This window comes from Corythoichthys intestinalis, chromosome 9, assembly GCF_030265065.1.
Source record: "Corythoichthys intestinalis isolate RoL2023-P3 chromosome 9, ASM3026506v1, whole genome shotgun sequence".
Classification (NCBI taxonomy): Eukaryota; Metazoa; Chordata; class Actinopteri; order Syngnathiformes; family Syngnathidae; genus Corythoichthys; species Corythoichthys intestinalis.
Genome location: NC_080403.1, coordinates 33,065,068 through 33,084,992, shown reverse-complemented (window position 1 = coordinate 33,084,992; position 19,925 = coordinate 33,065,068). Strand labels below are relative to the sequence as shown.

General features: G+C 39.4%; 1 protein-coding gene across 2 annotated transcripts in view; it reads left to right on the top strand.

The window, feature by feature from the left end:
- ncoa3 (nuclear receptor coactivator 3) overlaps positions 1–19,062 on the top strand; it is a 56,773-nt gene extending 37,711 nt beyond the window's left edge. Inside the window, exons 3-23 of one of the 2 annotated variants that reach the window (XM_057844820.1) lie at positions 105–209; positions 373–533; positions 2,145–2,245; positions 2,337–2,511; positions 2,595–2,786; positions 2,885–2,971; positions 3,320–3,463; positions 5,089–5,236; positions 7,266–7,744; positions 7,816–8,777; positions 8,875–8,995; positions 10,456–10,695; positions 10,829–11,041; positions 11,926–12,043; positions 12,667–12,838; positions 12,965–13,336; positions 14,448–14,615; positions 14,707–14,965; positions 15,108–15,300; positions 17,102–17,324; positions 17,395–19,062. In XM_057844820.1, the coding sequence (XP_057700803.1) occupies positions 124–209; positions 373–533; positions 2,145–2,245; positions 2,337–2,511; positions 2,595–2,786; positions 2,885–2,971; positions 3,320–3,463; positions 5,089–5,236; positions 7,266–7,744; positions 7,816–8,777; positions 8,875–8,995; positions 10,456–10,695; positions 10,829–11,041; positions 11,926–12,043; positions 12,667–12,838; positions 12,965–13,336; positions 14,448–14,615; positions 14,707–14,965; positions 15,108–15,300; positions 17,102–17,324; positions 17,395–17,406 (4,626 nt within the window). In that variant the 5' untranslated portion in view covers positions 105–123 and the 3' untranslated portion in view covers positions 17,407–19,062. Of the gene's footprint in view, positions 1–104; positions 210–372; positions 534–2,144; positions 2,246–2,336; positions 2,512–2,594; positions 2,787–2,884; positions 2,972–3,319; positions 3,464–5,088; positions 5,237–7,265; positions 7,745–7,815; positions 8,778–8,874; positions 8,996–10,455; positions 10,696–10,828; positions 11,042–11,925; positions 12,044–12,666; positions 12,839–12,964; positions 13,337–14,447; positions 14,616–14,706; positions 14,975–15,107; positions 15,301–17,101; positions 17,325–17,394 lie in introns of both variants that reach the window. The other variant, XM_057844819.1, reaches the window with a different exon arrangement.
- The last annotated feature ends 863 nt before the right edge of the window (positions 19,063–19,925 follow it).

The following is a 19,925-nucleotide window of genomic DNA, read 5'->3' as shown; positions in this document are numbered from 1 at the left end:
AGTATAAGTGCACATAAAACACACTCAACCTCATTTAGTATTTGATATATTGAAGGACTGTGTTTGTCACTGGACACCAATAAGATGTGGCCGTAAATTTCCAGGTGCTGATATGCTTTGACGATGAGTGGCATAGGAGACAACTCGTTGGAGCCGCTGTGCTCTGACCGTAAACGTAAACTGTCCACCTGCGACACACCAGGCATAGGGTAAGTGAAATTGAATGTCTGAATGGAACGGGTTTTTTTCTACTACTTTTTGTACCATGTTGTGCTGGCTTGCAACTACAGTATCTGAACAGTTAACTGTGGATACTGACGGGGTGGTGAGGTTGTCTTGGCAACATGTCTAATCCCCTCGGTGCCCTGGCAGGTGTGACAAGCGTCGACGGGAACAGGAGACCAAGTACATCGAGGAGTTGGCTGAGCTCATCTCTGCTAACCTCTCTAACATTGATAGCTTCAACGTGAAGCCTGACAAATGTGCAATCCTCAAGGAGACTGTGCGGCAGATCAGACAAATCAAAGAGCAAGGTAAAGGCACATGTACAAATGATGAACACTTTGAGAGCACAACGTGAAATCTTGATCATATTTTTATTTAGGGGATTGAAAGTGAATATTATTTGGCAAGATCGAATGCACTTCTGTCGAGCAGATGATGTTGGTGATGAAGTGGTGCTTTTGGTTCATGGCCAGGCCTCAGATCGACAGCCAGTATGGCTGTGTCATCAAGAGTAAATGAACACCAGTAATTGAGACCAATGCTTGGTGGTCATGGCTCAAGGCTGTCAGACGCTGTTGATCTGTTAGTGCCAAATTCTGCTTCCCATTTGAGAATAATGACACTCTGAAACCTCTCTTAACTATATTAAGGATAATTTAGCAAATTTGAGTTGATTGAGAACATTATATTCATATCTAACTACCTTAATTGAGATCAAATTTAGAAGGTAGGCTTGGAAGATGAAGCGATTGAGTTTCACACCTAATTGTATTACTGAAGCCAGCATCATCACAGAGCTAGGTTGCCATAGATTGTGACAAAATGAAAAGGGACCTTTTAAACCATTTGTAGGGCTAGTGATAATTTTTGGTAATTAAAAAAAAGCCTTGTAAAGACCTGGACTCTACACGTGATCATTTTGGTTCATGTAGGCCATAATCTTAACATTTAGCAATAGTGCAAGTATGTCCTAGATATATGATTATTAATGATGATTTTTTAAATATATTTTTTGTCAATAAATAAAATTTTAAGTTTCCAAAATAAAACAAAATGAAAATGAATAAAAACAGAAAGAGTGTAATACCGTTATGTCCAATAACAATAATAAATAGCATTTTTAACTAAAACATTTTTAAAATTTATTTTTCAGTTTTTATTTTAAAAAATGGATACAACTTTTAAGGAATGCCAAGAATTGCAGTTTTCCTTTTTAATAAAGGCATTCATGAAAAATCAATCTAAATTAATAAGAGAATAGTACTTTTCGATTCCATATAAATTTAAAATTAAAGGTTTTTTTTTAATTAAATAAATGTGATGTTTACTATCAAAATCCTTGCTTGCTATTGACGACAATAAACATCTAATTTATTTTAACTGGGAGGAGTGGCTGTGAATGCTCAACTTTCAGTGCCATTGACGGCACTCAATGTCCATGTAGTCAATGACGCTGCCAGCCTCTGCCTGTCAAAATGGTTTGGACGTCGAGCACTTTAAATGGACGCCAATGAGTTAAATGAGCGTTAATGTGTTATCTTTAACACATCTTTTCCTCCTTAGCACATTCATAGATTCGTCTTCAAAATTACACAACGGGTTAAGTGCTCAAGGAGCTTTATTTCAAGGTTACTATATGTTGTGTCTTAGCACTTAACTCCAGAGATAGTCCTACTATATTGAGGGCTGTCTAACAGTCTCAGACGTATGCTGAATTTAAAAATAGAAAGGCATGTCAAGCATGTATTTGGGACTTATACTGCCACCTTGTGGTAAGAAAAAAATACTACATTATATATAGCATTGAAGCTATATAAACGATTGAAAGCAGGCAAATTTTATTTTGCTGGTGCGTTCAAGAGACTCACCCAATATAAATGTTACGTTTTGTTAATAGTTGCTGTAAAATTTCTCTATAGGTAAAAACTCTTGCAATACTGATGATGTACAGAAGGCAGATGTGTCCTCCACTGGTCAAGGAGTCATAGACAAAGACCACTTGGGGCCCTTGCTTCTACAGGTCAGTGTCTGACATGAGTCTGAAATCAAACCAGAGTTAACTCAAAAGTCTGTGCATTCCTAACGCTGTCTTCACGGTTTGTTCGTTCTAGGCACTAGATGGCTTTCTTTTTGTAGTGAACCGAGAAGGTAGCATTGTATTTGTGTCAGACAATGTGACACAATACCTCCAGTACAAACAGGAGGAGTTAATCAACACCAGCGTCTACAACATCATCCACGATGAGGACAGAGAAGCGTTTCACAAGAATTTACCCAAGTCTGCTGGTGAGTCTGATTAAGGGAAAAACCTTAACGTTGGATGGAGATAGATGTACAAAATATTATCTTATTTTAATCGCTTCTCATAGTTCCAAATGGGACACCGTGGGCAGGAGAGGCTCCCAGACAGAAGAGCCACACATTCAACTGTCGCATGTTGGTAAACTTGGTCCATGGTCAAAGTCATGTGTTGTCAGAAGACAGGCCCGGTGGACAGCGCTATGAGACCATGCAGTGTTTTGCTCTCACTCAGCCCAGGGCCATGATGGAGGAAGGGGAAGGTATCCATCTTAACTGTCACAGCAATTCCCAAATAAATGGCCAAAACACGATTCAAATAAAGGTGCAGAATTGAACATTTTGTCTTCTCCTCATTCAGATCTACAGTCATGTATGATCTGCGTGGCCCGGCGCATCACAGCAATAGAGAGGACAGAGCGTTTTAGCACCCGCCATGAACTGACAGGTATGGTTAGCTTTCTTTATGATTGATGCTGCAAAAATGTGAAATGAAAGTAAAAATGGCTCATAAGGATCTTGATTTATAGTATTGTTTCACTGTGCCGATCCAAGGTTTTGAAATGCTTTCATTTTTGGTATATATTCAGATGAACACCACATACAGTGGGGAGAACAAGTATTTGATACACTGCCAATGGATTTTCCCATTGGCAGTGTATCAAATACTTGTTCTCCCCACTGTACTTTGGTTTTGAATTTGAAATTTTCTTTTACTCCTTATTCTTTCTTGTTTGATAGTATTTCATTCATTCCAGTTGTCTGTGTGCCAACCCATTTCCCGCCACAATTCTAGGTAAACTTATTGAAATTGAGCAGCATAACACACTTCACACCACAATGCGTCCTGGCTGGGAGGACATGGTGGGGCGCTGCATACAGATGTTCCTCAATCGAAGCGAGGGGCAGCCATGGTCTTATAAGCGCCACTATCAAGACGGTTTGTATTTTTAAACTTGCCTTCATTCAATGCACCGTTTGACCTACTGTATTAGTTCTTGACCTGTTGCCTTTTGTATACCTTACCTTACCTTGTTGTATACCTTGTTATTTAGCTGTCACAAACGTAAGTAATTTCGGGCATAACAATTAGTGTGGTCATATTTGCCAGATCACTTTAACTTTTCAACTGTTGCTAACGGAAGAGTACGTGTGGAGTAAATTCCATATCCACATTCTGCCAAAGTACTGGTATGATTTCATGTAACACCAACATGCACGACTATGCAATCAATGTATGTAGAGGAAATTCCATGTGACACAGCGCTGGCATATGTTCGCCGTGTGACTAGTTTACGTCACCTGCTGACTGAATAATAAATAAGATTATGCAGAAAATGATCATCAACAGTTTGTGGCTATACAGGGTTCCCGCAGGTCCTTAAAATGTTTTAAATTTAAAATCTGAATAATCAAGGTCTTAAACTGTCTTAAATTTAATGGAAGATTGCAGTAGGTATAAAATTTCTAGACAATGTTTTTAATACCAGGGAAATCACTGCTGTCCTCGGTAAAACTTCTAATGGTGTATATTGGTTTTATTAATGGCCCTGAACTAAATACAAGAGTTTGGGATTACTATATGTCATACAGTACGTTGTCCGCAACCTCAGCGAACGTCGGCCATTTCCTGGTTGTTGCGGTTGTAGTGATGAGGGAGAATATTTAGAGATGGGAAGTGTATATTTAAAATGAATGGAAGGTTTATTTAAGAGGTAGTTGGTCACTGCCGAACATAACAGCAGTCAAATCTGCAAAAAGACTGTTTGGTTCGGGATAATGGGAGTTAAAGCTGTCGAGTTGCACACGAGAGGAGAAAAACGGTCTGTGGCAGTAGCTCCATGTTTACAGAGAAATAACATTTTTTTCCTCATCAGAAATTGTTGCGACATGTTTTGGTCTTAAATTGTATTTTTAAGTTCTTAAAAAGCATTACATTTGATGGCCTGCGATACTACTATACTGAACTCATATGTGGAGCAAATGTCCATACGCCGCTCACGAAGCAAGTGGTACTTTCAACAAGTTACTCGTGTTGTTATGTCACCACAAAAACTGAATAATGAATGAGATCCTACTACTGTAGACTAGTTAATTGGTGGTGAAAGACTGCGAAAAGAACATTATGAAAAACAACCACCATTATAAACATGTTCAACACTGGAATATAGTCAATGACATTCAAAACAATTCAAGACAGAAAATAATGTTAGACAATTTAAGGATACTTGGGCATATTTTCATTAAAATGGATAGCTCCATGTAACATGCAATCATTTTTTAACCTTATTTGCTGCCATTGGCGTTGATAGACATCCAATCCATTTTGACTTCGAATAATCACTGCCAGCCTCTACCAGTCATATTGGCTTGGATGTCTAGTGCTGTCAGTGGCAGTGAATGAGTATAGTTTTTGAAAATGGCTGACCTAGAGATACAGAATTATTTACAAATGTCTTGTTAGTTGATAGGTTAAAGCAGGGGTACCCAGGTGTCCCATTCATTTTTACAATTATTGTGTCCCGTATTCTGAAATATTTTTTTGTTTTCTCCATTTCACAACAGCTTTCCATAATGGCCATGCAGAGACACCACTCTACAGATTCTCCCTCTCCAACGGAACCCCCGTCACAGCCCAGACTCGCAGTGACCTTTGTAGGAATCCTAACACCAATGAGCCACACTCATTTCTCTCCACACACTTGCTTCAGAGGTAATTAGTAATTAAATTAGTTTACAATTTATAGGGCAAGTGACTATTTTTGGTAATTAAAAAAAAAAAAAACAACAACAACTAACATTTGGTAGGCAAGTGTAGCCAACACTTGTCAACAAATGTGGACACCAGGTCGTCATTATAGTGTTTTGTTTTTTTTAATCATCATTAACAATTATTGTATTTATTCATATTATAATATAATGTTTATGAAAAACTTGTACATTAAATATAAATTTCAATGAATAAAAGCAAAGATATACTTTGGTTATGGCCCCCAATAACACTGTAGTCTAAAGTCTTTTTTTTTTTTTTTTTTTTTTTTTTAACTTCATTGTATTTAACTTCCAAAAATATTTTTCTTTTTGTTAATTCAACTTCTTTTAAATAAAAATGAATAAAATATTTTCCCCCTTTATTTAAAAATGTAAGACTTTTTAAAAAAAATTTTAAAGGAAAATTTTTACCTCTTTAGATGCCCTTGACAGCACTAGATGTACAAGTTATTTTGACTTAACTCTCCCAGTTAAAATGGATTGGATGTCTAAGGCCGTTAAGGGCAGTCAATGAGTTGAATTAGTATCCAATAAAGAGTTAATTTAGGGGCCGGTTACATGGTGACGCTCCAAGAATACGACAAATTTCATGTGTGCATTAATATTGTTCCGTCTCCATTCGAACAGTGTTGCAATTTCTTATGAAAACGATGTAGTATTCATGTCAGGCCCTAGGGGGCAGTCCAGATTTACAAGGTGACAGCCAATGATGCACTTGTTTGACACCAACAACTTCCTCAGCCTGGAAGACAACATACCGGCCCACTCCAAGCAATGGCATTTTTCTTTTGCTCCAAAATGGAGAAAAATGCAAACATTAAACATATTTATATTTAAAATATTATAAGAATAGTCAATTAAAGGCGACGTTCCGCCATGTTTGCTGTTTTTATGTTTAGTAGCAGCGCTGCACACGCCCAAAGTGACGTGTGCGAGTTATATGGTTGCAGAGCAAGCACCGCAATCAAATCCTTCCACTTTGGAGCCCAGAATCAAAGGTTTGCGTTTTCGCCTTCCGTTTTCACTGTCACCATTAGGGGTGTGACAAAATATCGAAATGTTGATAAATCGTGATACGTTGTATCCCACAAGGTTATCGATATGCACCTGCCAAGAATCGAGATATCGTTTTAAAAAGGTGTCAATGTTAAAAAAAAAAAAAAAAAGGAACCAGCAAGTTGCTATCAAAATCTTCAACTATACTAGTGTCTCAGTTAAGTCTATGGCTGCCATTGATGGCGCACGACGCACAATCCATTCAGACTGGGAGGGTCGAACGAACGTTCATTCATTTGAAACCAGAGCATTCACATTCCCTCTTTCTGATTTTCAGGCCGTTTGTAAGTCCATTTCTGTTCATTTTAGTGCATTTACAGGTCGCTTCCTGTTGAATTTGAGTCGCTGCTTATTCATTTGGGAGATTCCTGGGCCACTTCCTGTTCCGTAACCCAAAATCAACAGGAAGTGACTCATAAAATGCCCCGAAATCAAAAGGAAGCAACTCAAAATCGATAAAGTAATGATCTGAAATGCCCCCAAATTACCTCGTTGCCTAGCATTGGCTGCCACTGATGGCCATAGACGTTCAATCCGTTTGAAGTGGGAGGGACCCTCTCAGTTCAAATGGTTTGGATGTCTACTAGTGGTAAACTCATTCCAATTCACAACAGAAACTTTTTTTTTTTGTTTATTAGTCGTTTTGTCGTATATCTTAGGTTGATTTCCTGACCAATGTATCGATAATCGTTGTATCGCCATATCAGGAGATTGTTATCGTAAGCTTTGTATCAGAAATCGTATCGTATCGTATCATGAGGTTCCTACTCCTACTCACCATATAAAGGTGAGGCCATTTTGCAACTGAACTGTTGCGTATTTGTGTCACAGCTCACCATGAAAACTGCCCCCTAGTTGAAATGTGTTTTGGATTCAACTGTCTGATTATCTCCTCATATCATTTAATCTTTTAGAGAGCAGAATAGCTATTGTGGAAATCAGGTCGGAGGCATGAGGCCGCAAAGCATGGGTGTGAACAACCCCAATCAGCAGATGAACATGCCTTCCGGAGGAGGAATGAATATGGCCTACAACATGGCTGAGCAGGGAAACCTGGCTCAAAGAGGAGTAACTCCTTACAACGGGGGTAACCGGATGCATCAAATGAATCCCATGCATCAAATGAACAACATGGGTCCAATGAATTCTATGAACTCAATGAACCAAATGGGGCAGATGAATCAGATGGGCCACCACGGCATGCATCAGCAGCATCAACATCAACAGATGGGTCAATATCATGGAGGTGGTTCTGGATGTGGAGGGTATGGGATGGGAATGACCAGCCCCTCGCAAGCCAGTTCAGGCATAAATGGTCCCCCACACAATGTCATGGGTTCACCTCGAGTCAGAGGAAGCCCCAAGATGGGTGCCAGCCCCTTCTCGCCCGGAGGTACAAACCATGCCCGCTTTTTCATCTTAAAATACAAAATCTGCAAATCTCACGTGCCTTTTTTTCCACAGGTTTGAATTCTCCCATGAACTCCAGTCACCCGGGTAACACAGGAGGGGGGACCACTACTTTCTCCAGCAGCTCCTTGAATGCTCTTCAAGCGATTAGTGAAGGTGTTGGCAATCCGTTGCCCTCACCCCTTACTTCTCCGACCCCGCACAAGCCTGACAGCTCACCAAGCATCAATTCCACCAACCAGGTTACTGGGGGACCCTGCAAATCCAGCCTCCCACCCCACTGCGACTCAAAGAGCCCAGGCAGCTCACTGGGAGCAACAGGGGAGCAGCATCCGCTCACCCCCATAAACGAGTGCGCTTCGGACAAACCGGATAGTCAAGCAAACAGGGACGCTGGACCAATGGGAGACTCTAATCGTCGGTTGCCTGACAAAAGCCAAAAGAAGCTTTTGCAGCTCCTCACATCTCCAACAGATGAGCTTGCGCCACCTAAGCACCCACCAAGCACTGGGCCAACTTCCACACCAGATGTCAAGGACGGAACAACTGGCGTTACCAGCCCTTCCTCATCAACAGGAGTGTCATCGTCCACTGGTCGGGGTCTTGGCGCAGTGTCGTCTTCTGGCAGTACAGGGCATTTCACAAGTCAGTCACTTCAAGAGAAACACAAGATTCTCCATAAGCTCTTGAAAAAGGAGAACACTCCAGATGAGGTGGCACGCATCACAGCAGAAGCCACAGGCAAGAGTAGCTTAGAGTCAAGCACATCTGAAGCAGGAGCTACACCTGTTGGAGGGGTTCGAGGAGCAGAATCCAAGCAGGAGCAGCATAGTCCGAAGAAGGAGAAACCCTACGTGCTCCTTCACTACCTCCTTAATAAGGATGACTCTAAAGAGGGTGTGGATATCAAGCCAAAGCTGGAGGAGCTGGAGGGAAGGGTAGCTTCGGGGTCAGGGGTTACAAGCTCTGTGACCCATTCAATGGATGGCAAGGTCAAACTCGAGCCATCTGATGAGGTAAGCGTTTCACATAAAACTAACAATCTCTCTTTCAGCATTCATCAATGCTATGGACAAATTTGTAATTATTTCTGTCCCCATATCGATCATTTAGGTGGAGACCCTGGAGACCATCCTTGGAACAAGGAATGTCTCTGGTTTCTTCCCAGAACCTGATTCCAGATCAGGAAAAGAACTCGGGAACAAACAAGCAATTATGCCGGACAGTTTACTTGGTAAAGCTGATAATCTTTTTTAAATCTAATCTTACCGCTTTTAATATTTACATACTATTTTGTGATGAATATAATGTGTATACAAAAAAAAAAATAGCAGCACTTAAAATTTTAAGTCAACATATTTATCTACGTTTTGATGGAAAACTAAAAAAGTTAAGTTAATGCCTTAAACTCAACATTTTAACACATTGGCTGCCATTGACGGCAGTTACTGTACTGGTAGTTTATCCACTGTCAGCCCACCCAGTTCAAATGGATCACACGTCTACTAGGGAGAAACTCATTTCAATTTACAGTGGAAAGATAAAAAGACCCACATGATTGGATGTCAGTCATTGTCAATGGCACTGAAAGATTTTGGTAAACTGGACTTCATTCAAGTACAGTGGTACCTCTACATACAAAGTTATTTCGTTCCAGGACCTTGTTTGTAAATCGAAATTGTTGTATATCTAGCAGGATTTTCCCATAAAAATACATTATAATTCCATTAATTCGTTCCATAGCCCAAAAACCAAGACGGAATCCCTACTAAATACTGCTGGTACTATTACAAATGGCAATTACACATAGCAAAAGAAATAAATTATACATAAAAAAATGGTATAATAATAATATAATAAGTAACTCCTGTAATAATGTAATGAATCTGGTTCAGAAATAAATGATTAAAAACCTGACGAAGCTGGTGATCTCTTTGGCGATAGTACCACAATAATAATTGTCACCTTAACTGGCGAACGGAGGAGGAGTATTTGAGCCAGTTCACAGATGCGCACACCACGCTCATATTTTTCCATCATTTCAGTCTTCATTTTAATGGTAAGAGTCACCTTTTTTCATCACCTGCACTAACCTTCTTGGAATCTGTGTTGATTTTTCTCACAAGAAAAACGTGCACCCGTCTTGCCGCAAAACAAAGAAACTGCGTTGCTGTCATAAATCATCGTGTTTCAAGCATGTCGTCGGATGTAGAAACAAAGGGCGAGTCGAATTTTACGTCGGATGTCATAAAGATCGTTTGTCGAAGCGATCATATGTCGAGGTACCACTGTACTGTAGTTTGAACTCAAAATTTTAAGTAAACGTGTTTTTGGATTATCTACATATACAGCTAGAGAAGCAGTCTGAGACATCAGACTTCCGCCAAGTTTAAAACATCATATTTCTGACCTCTGTGACCTCTGACCCTATGTCATATTACTTACCCTGCAAATTTGAGTTAAATAGGCTAAAAGTGAGGCTAAGGCTAAATTCTCTCAACTTAACATTTTAAGTTTAGTTTGGTCCGAAATTTAAGTGCTGCTCTCATAGATGGTAATTTAAATTAATTCAGCTCATTTTCTCAAGTCAACTTAATGATACAAGTTCAATGAGTTATCTACTTAAAACCGAAGTTAGCATGGCTAATAGGAACTTTTATTTTTTACAGTGTATATGTTTCTTATTTGCTTCAGAAGGAGATCGAGGCGCTGTAGGTCCAGGTCACCGAGGTGCCTATCCAAGGTCATTGTCTGTGGATGCCAAGTCAATGGGTGGAGAAGTGCCAGGGGGAGTTGGTTTGGCTGGACGAAGGACTGTCCACTGTCCCACGCTCGTAAAACAAGAGAACATGGATGCACCAATCCGACCTGGGTGTGTTCCTAATGGCTTTCCTGGAGGCATGGGCGTCTGTCCACAAAGAGGCCATCCAACAAGTAATTTTTTTTTGTTTAAATTGCCATTATTTTCATGAAAGACTTGGTTATTCAGCATAAAAACGGTAAAAATAATAACGGTGAATTAAAAATATAATGGTTAAAATTTGTTACTGACCCTTGTGTCGATCAGGAGGAATGGTCAGGGGGACAGGAATGCCTCAACGCCCTCCAATGTCAGGGCCGGGAGAATGGGTAATGCAGAGATCAAATACCAGCCAAATGACTGGACGAGGTCACCCAGGTATCGGTCGCTCTGGCCCAATGGGTGGACCCATGATCAACCGGTCCAACAGTGTACCCGCAAACACCCGGTCAATCCTGCAGCAACAACTTATGGATATGGGTATGTCTGACAAACTACTTATTTGAAATACTTTGCTAAAAACACAACGAAACCAAGGCAACATCACTTCAACATTCTTCTAACAACAAATCAGTCTTTAACATTTTGATGTGAACTTGAGACTGGTAACAGTTATCTCTTTTAAATAGTATTTTAATGCTCACTTGAAAATATAGTTGAAGAATATACTGGACTGTCTCAGAAAATTAGAATACACAATATTCTAATTTTTTGAGACAGTCCTGTGTATATATACAGGACTGTCTCAGGAAATTAGAATACACAATATTCTAATTTCCTGACTGTCTCAGGAAATTAGAATACACAATATTCTAATTTCCTGACTGTCTCAGGAAATTAGAATATTGTGTATTCTAATTTCCTGAGACAGTCCAGTACAGTATACTGTATAATATGAGAATATGAATGTTTTGTAGGCTCATTTTACTTAACAGTAGTGATTGGTTACTTTTTAAATTTGATTTTATTTATAGTGAGTTTGTTATTTGTAAAATAGGGAAACCTTTTCCAAACGTTTAATACTCTTATCAACAAAAGCGTGGACAAATATGCTAACCTTATGCATGCAATATGGCAACATTCCAAATTCAGTCCCAAAAAACAAGAGGGAGAATTACACGCATTGTGCATTCAAATACACAAACTCTTTAAATCACCAACTTAATGCATAAGATATTTGTGGCATTAAAATGGAACTTGTGGATTAATGTGTTAGGTTTGACAGCCCTACTTAATACATACAGTATATACTATATAGCTACATTGAATGTAAGCAAATCAACATTTTTCATCCAGCTTTTAATGTGTATGAAACGTTGTTTTAACCAACTGCTAAAGTGCACCATACATTTTCCTGGCTGTAGGTACCAATGAAGGCAATATGAATATGAGCCCGTTTGGTGGTCACGGACCACCATCTCAGTCCCCTACCTGGCCAGACTCTGGCATGGGGATGGAAAGATCACAGAGTAACACGAACAGGTGTACAAATCTTTTGAAGTTCTTCAACACTATAGACCAGTGGTTCTTAATCTTGCTAATAGTACCAAACCCACTAGGTTCACATGTGGATTCACCGAACCCTTCAGAATTAGATAACTAAGCAATTTTTTTCAAATTCAAAACCGGTATATATCTATGCTAGCAACCTAATAATTTTGCATATCCCCATTCAAAATTCTTCTAATTTTGAAAGCCTGCTTTATAAACAGGTCATAATTTGAGACCACACTGTCCATCTTTTGTATTCCCTCTTACCAAGTGTGAGTCAACTTTCCACTGAGCAAACCAGTCCATTCTCCCTCCCATGAGATCGAGGACTAGAACTTGGTTAAAAGAAATGGATTAAGCCTGTAAATTGGGAGCAAACCGCTCCAAAACCTGCTCTAAAAAGCTAGTTTGCCTGGATTTAATCGGCGCACAAAAATAAGGCTCTGCGTTTCTTTACCTTCGCCGAACCCCTTAGACTTTCTCACTGAACCCCTGGGGTCCGAGCCAACCCGGTTTAAGAACCACTGCTATAGACAGACTTTATCCTACAATTAACTTTACATCCAGTGATAATAGGATTGACTCACGATCTTCTTCTTCATCTTTTGTGATAGGGAACAGTTTAGCAATCCCCTAGAGGAGCTACTCGGCCCCTTGACTAGCAACGAGGGACAGAGTGATGAGCGGGCACTTCTGGATCAGCTAGACTCTCTGCTGAACACTGCTGACGTGATTGCACTGCAGGAAATAGACCGAGCCCTGGGTATCCCTGAAATAGTCGGCCAGGTACTAGTACTACTAAGGATGATTTGTGTTTCAAAATAACATTTGGAGGCTTGATGGCCTGCTTCTGTGCAGATATTAAGATCTATTGTCCAATCCAGTATGTCAATTCTTTCTTCTTTACCTCAGAACCAAGGACCTGAGGGGCATCCTCAAGCCCAGGATCAAGGACAGTCTCAATCTGCCCCATCAGAGCCTTTTGCGGGACCTGACTCAACTATGGGTTTAGAGCAAAAGCCTATGTATGGCCAAGGCTACCCTGGTCCACCGGGACCCTCATCTATGGGTATGCAGCCCGGGTATGCTGGCAACACAATGCCAAACCAAGCTTCAGCAGGGTTCAACCCCATGATGAATCAAATGGGCCAGACCGGAAGCTTCCCGGGAATGGGCGGAATGTCGGGTCTGGGCAACCCTCGCGCAAACATGATGAGACCTCGTATGATGACTGCCAACAAGCCTCTTCGACTGCACCTACAGCAAAGGCTTCAAGCGCAACAGGTCAGCAAATTTGCATCCTTGATTTTTTTAATTTTATGATTATATTAGGGCTGTCAAACGATAAAAAATTTTAATCGAGTTAATTACAGCTTAAAAATTAATTAATCGTAATTAATCGCAATTCAAACCATCTATAAAATATGCCATATTTTTCTGTAAATTATATATATATTCTGTAAAATAATTTGTTGGAATGGAAAGATAAGACACAAGATGGATATATACATTCAACATACGGTACATAAGGACTGTAGTGGGCATTTCACTCTACTGTCATTTAAATCTGTCTATGCTGTCCTCACTCCGAAACATCTACTTTTTCCAAAGCTAGACAGCTAGTGAACGACGCCTTAATAATCAGACTTCTTCCTTTTTCATCTGGTTTATTAATAAAATGGCCTCAAACCACTGTCCTCTTTAGACCGTAGTGAAACTATAAGAAAAAAAAAGTACACAAGCATTGCATTAGCAACAACGTTAGCTTAGCACGCTATACAGGTTCACTAAACATAAACAAAAAGCGTCTCATACAAAAAATATAACATTTCGCTTACTAACATAATATGTATATTCTTTACAACAACCATACTTACTGACAAATCTTGTCCAAGGATCATATAAGCACAACATTACAACGTAGGCGTCAGCCCGAGACGTCGTGCAGCCATATTGAACTGGCAAGAAAGCAATAAACCATGTCGCAAAGCGACCACAAGAGTTCGCTGTTAGACAGCACAAAAAACCTTGCTGTTAAACATCAAAAGGCAGAATACTGTCTGAGCGGGACATGTGCGTTAATTGTGTCAAATATTTTAACGTGATTAATTTAAAAAATTAATTACCGCCCATTAACGCGATAATTTTGACAGCCCTCGATTAAATCTAAGTCATTAACCGCTAAGACTAGCTGTGAATGTCCATGTTTCTGTGCCATTGACGGCAAATAATTGCTGCCAGTCAAATGGATTTGACATCTAGTGCCGTCAATGGCAGCCATTGAGTGAAACGAAGATTTCAGTAAATAAGTTCTGCTTATTTCGGGAAGCTGAGTAGTAAATCTCAGTTTATACATCCACCATAGTTTTTAAAAAAAAAAATGTTCTCATGACAGTTATTGAACCAGACCCGTCAAGGCATGAAGATGGAAGGTGCTCCAGGAGGAAATCCCTCCATGCGTCCTGCTTTGCGCCCTGGTATGCAACCTGGTATGCAGCCTGGCATGCAACCGGGCATGCAGTCCGGTATGCGACCTGGTATGCAGCCTGGGATGAGTGGTCAGGTATGCCATCAACTGTACTTCATTTTTAATGTGTTGTAGCTATATTGAAAATCAAAATCAGAAAAGTCACTTTTTTTGGGGGGGTGGGTAGCCTGGTTTCCTGAATGCTCAGATGATGGCCCAGCGCAGCAGGGAAGTGATGACCATGCAAATGAGGAGGCAGCGGATGATGATGCTAATGCAGCAGCAGCAGCAGCAGCAGCAGCAACAACAGCAGCAACAGATGCAGGCGCAGGGGCCTGCCGCAGGATTCAGCCCGCCTCCAAATGTTACCGCACCAGGAGGAATGGACGGCACCATGGGAGGCCCCAGCATGAACCAGCCAGGACAGCAGGGATTCACCTATGGAGGTAACTATGGTGAGTCAATTGAGAATGTGACAGTCATTAATTTGATGGCTTTATGAACGATACGTTTGAAGGTAGAGAATTCCAACCTCTTGAGATAAAATCTTAAGATTTTATCCCTTCTGTCATTTTGCTGCATGTGCAGGCATGAACCAACAGGGGGAGCAATCCTTTATGGGTCCAAGTAGCAGCCCGCCCCAAAACATGATGACGGGGAGAATGGGAGGTCCCGCTCAGAACAACATGATGTCAGGAATGCAAGGAAATCCACAGGGAGGCTCCATGTATGCTTCAGGAGATATGAAGGGCTGGCCGCAGGGTGGAATGCAGCGCAAAACGTATGTGACACCAATACAACGTGGTTCAAGTTTGATAAAGTTGACACCGCAGTTTGAAGAGACCCAATTCCACTTTCTTTTTTTTCCCGTCTCGAATGAGAGCATAATTTCAATTCTGATCTAGGCTATCTTCGTATTTGGTTTTATATATGACCTAGATCACATTTTTCAGAATGTGGCTCCCTGTTAAAATGCATTGGACGTCTATTGACATCAATGGCAGAGAGTTAAGCTATGTGAGGTAACAAAACAAAAAAATCAATTTTCCAATTTCTGAAATTTCTTCTTTTCAAATTACATTTTAAAAAAAATATTTTATGTTTAGAATTGTGTATATATATATATATATATATATATATATATATATATATTTGACTTTTTTTATTTATGACTATTTAAATAATGGATTTTTTTCTTCAAAAAATGGATCCTTCTGATACATGTATTTAAATTATATATTTTTCGATTGACCATCGTAAAATAGACGCGAGCTACACTAATAGTACAATTGGATGTCGAATGCGGGACACAAAATTTTGTCCTGCGCGCCGCAATTGGCGACACGTTTGAAACCCCTGTCCTTTAGGAATTTGATAAAAACTAGGGCTGTCAAATTTTATCGCGTTAAGGGGCGGTAATTAATTTTTTTTTAAATTACGTTAAAATATTTGACGCAATTAACGCATGCACTGAATGACCCGCTCACGCATTGGCTCAAACAGATTACAATGACGCCGTTTATGCACATTGAGAGTGAAGAGAATGCCACCGGCCGCTTGGGGGCAGCGCCGTTCCATACTAATGTTATTCCTCCTACTACTGGGAGAATTAGTAGTTGTGAGACGTTTATGCTATTGCATTGTGCTATTTGTGCTCCTCACATATTTCAGTAAGTTTACTTTTTTTGTGGCAATTATGTGTCTCTTGTTGTATTTTGAGTAAGATATGTACAGAGATATATATGTTATAAAGGCGAGTGGACACAGGCGTTCATTGGACCGCACCGTTTATTGGCATGAGCCTCGGCAACTCCTTCACAACAAACATAAGTATCATGTAGTGAAAGCACAACAAAAATAATATTCCTATCTCTCAAAAAAAAATATTCACAAAAAGAAAAGCACTTGTATTAATGAGGCCCTATTTTCACACAGTTAAACAACTATGCGAAGCGAACTGGCATTCCCAATCAAAATAGCTATGCAAAATACACATAAAACTTACTCAGACTTTGGTCACTCTGTTCCTATTATTGTTATTTTTATTCTTATTATTTTAACTCTACTTTTGATTGACAGTGTTACAAATTTTATTAAAACGAAAACATTAAGAGGAGTTTCAGTATAAAACTACTATAACTTGTAACTATAAGATGTATTTTTTAAGAACTACAAGTCTTTCTATCCGTGGATCCTTTTAACAGAAAGAATGGTAATAATGTTAATGCCATCTTGTGGATTTATTGTTATAATAAACAAATACAGTACTTATGTACAGTATGTTGTATGTATATATCCGTCTTGTGTCTTTCCATTTCAACAATAATTTACAGAAAAATATGGCATATTTTAGAGATGGTTTGAATTGCGATTAATCACGATTAATTAATTTTTAAGCTGTGATTAACTCGATTAAAAATTTTAATCGTTTAACAGCCCTAATGAAATCATAATTTGTGCATGCAAGAGTTAATGCAACATTTGGTGTTATAGGAGACTTACTATGGTATAATACAATTTTTCATCATTGAAATAAAACATTAGGTCAGCGCATGACTATTTTCTATTGGTCTGTCTTTCAGCTCGTACCCGCAGCAACAGTTTCCCCAGCAGGCAAATCAAGGCCAGTTCGGAAACATGATGATGAGCAACTCTATCGGCAGACCCGGGGCTGTCGGTGCCGCCGGCTCCGCACAAATGGGCCAGATGCAGAATCAAATGCAGGGCCAGATGCCGGGACCAATGCAAGGCCAGATGGGCATGAACCCCATGGGAATGGGTCGCATGCCGATGGGATCTGATCAGGTACGCCACGCTTTTTCCGCCATTCTGGTACAGCTTCGCAACATTACTCATATGTTTTATCTCATTGCAGAAGTATTGCTGAGGATGTGAGCCCACTGCAGAACACCAACATTATTCTCCAGCATCTAACATGACATCAACACTTCTCATCCCGAGAGGAAGTTTGCCCTGAGGATGAATTTGTGCCAGGTTTTATCTCCAACCATAGCCTTGCAGTGTGTGTGTGTGTGTGTGTATGTGAGTGATTGACTTGGAGCTGTCAGGCAATGTTGAGCAAAACTGGGAGCGACGGTACAACTGGCTCTGACTGCACTTTACCTGGAAGTTTCTGTTTGGAAAAAAAAAAGATTGATGCAATATTTTCTCATCTTTACAGCCTTACTAGAAATGTAATGCCTTCACAAAGATTGGTTTCATTTTCTGTTCGTCTGGATGCGCCTCATGTTTAAAGTCATTGGAAGCTACAGTATAAGCACAGTTTTGGTGACGGTATACAGATCGGAGCAATAATGTTTTTCATCTTTGAGACTGTAACTGAGCATCTCAACCTCTGTTTTCGGCAAACAAATGGTACTGCAGTATTAGATGTCTCAAACATCATCTGTGAATATGAATTGTAAATATTTGACAAAATATATCAGACGTGAATTTTAAAGGCCTATTATTGCACAAAGAATGAAACTTGCTTTGTATGTTTTTGTTCAGTAGGTCAAAACTGAATTGGTTAATTTTTTTTTAACAACTTTCCAAATATTACTGGTCTGATGGGATTTGCTTTGCCTTTTTTTTAAACCCATTTATAAAGCTGTAATTATTATGTTTTTTTGTTTTGTTTTGAGAATGTGTGTTTTTCCATGTCTTAGCAAGGCACTTTTAATTGTGACAAGGATCTGACGATGTGAAAGTTTGAGCTTTCACACTCACAAGTGTTATTCGAAAGGGGTGTGAGTGCAGTCTTTTTGGACTGACATTCACTATGTTGTTGGGTGACGCGCAGGACAAGCTTTGTATGTACAAGGAGGACAACAAACTTCTCATTTGGCCACCTCTGGTCTTTGCAGTCTCCCTTCTGTTTCTGTGCAGTGTATTTTTAACTTTTTTTTTTTTTTTTTTTTTTTAATCCATTTGCTCATTTTCCGTCAGACTCTGCTCAATCTACCTTTTCAACAAGCGCAATCCAAAGATATTTTTTCACATCTTTGTATAGTTTCTAAGGTTGTGGGTGTACATTTTTATGATATACATTATTTTATTCAGATGGTAAATGGGTACATATCATACATCTGTAAACGCATATTATGATGGTTTATGTATTTTAGTCGTAAAAGGGTTGAGTTGAAATGCCAGCTCTCTGCAGAAAGGACAATGAAATTCTCTGCTGCATAATATTTTTCAACCCAAAGTTCACTTCAGGACATATCATTGGCTCAACTGCAACTTCATTCTTTCTGAGGCCACGTTACTTTGCGGGAAAAGAACTTTGTATTGTTTTAATGAAGTGAAAAGAGACGCAAAAGATCATTGAGCTGTTTTCCTATCTTTGGAATAAGAATTGAATAGCTGTCATTTTACACAATGTATAGTACAGTTTTTTTTCTTCAATTGTATGTTGATAGTGATGTAAATACAAATTTCTATTTAAACACTTTGATTGTGAGCTTACTGGTTATCAGCGGGCACATCAGCTGGTATATTATGTTTACAAAATAAACAAACAAAACCACATTGTGTCAAGTTATTGAAGAAAGCTGGTGATTAGTACGTTCGCCTCACAGGCAAGAGTTCGGTAGCCGGATCCTTCCTGCCAAATGGTTTTGTGTGCTAATTAAAATGGCTCGTCTGCCATTGTATGTGGACGGAATGAAATTTTGTGTGTTTATTCTAGGGATATATACACATTGATCCTCAGAGCCATTTTTTTGTTTGTTTTGGGGCTGAATCATTTATTACTTGCTGATTTATTGTTGCCTGTACGTTCCCAGTTAGCCAGTAGAGGGCCAGCATGCTCTTCGGGTGTGCTTCTCATGTCTCTGGGCTGGTGAGATGAGTCTTAGTTCAATTTTAACTTGTTAAAATAAGTTGGGATATTGCAAGCAATTTTGATGCAGACCTTTTTTTTTTTCTTTTTTTTTTTTTTTTTACATAAATTGTAAAACAAAAAATATTGCTTCTGAGTTTAAAACTAGGTATCAATTTGTTATGGATTTGTTTTGATGGGTGTTCATACATTTGTTGGGTTCGATGTCATGGCTCTGAGAGGGAAATTGTAACAATGGTGTGGCCCATGGCAAAAATGAGTTTTTATGACTACATTTTCTATTGTTGTGAAGGTGAGTAAGAATGCCTTTTTTAAAATGATAAAGTGGAAAGATATTTGCTTCCATGTACAGTATCCCGAGATGTAGTTTTTATACAGTTATGTAGTCATGTCCATTTTTAAAAAAATCATTAATACTAATGTCGGGGTTCCTATTCCAATTCTTAACTATTTATAGGGCACGTATTAAACTCATTGGCTGAAACTGACATCACTACATGTCCATTCCAAGCGCGTAGTTTTCACAGGGAAAGTGGGGACATAACACTACCAACTTTTCAGGA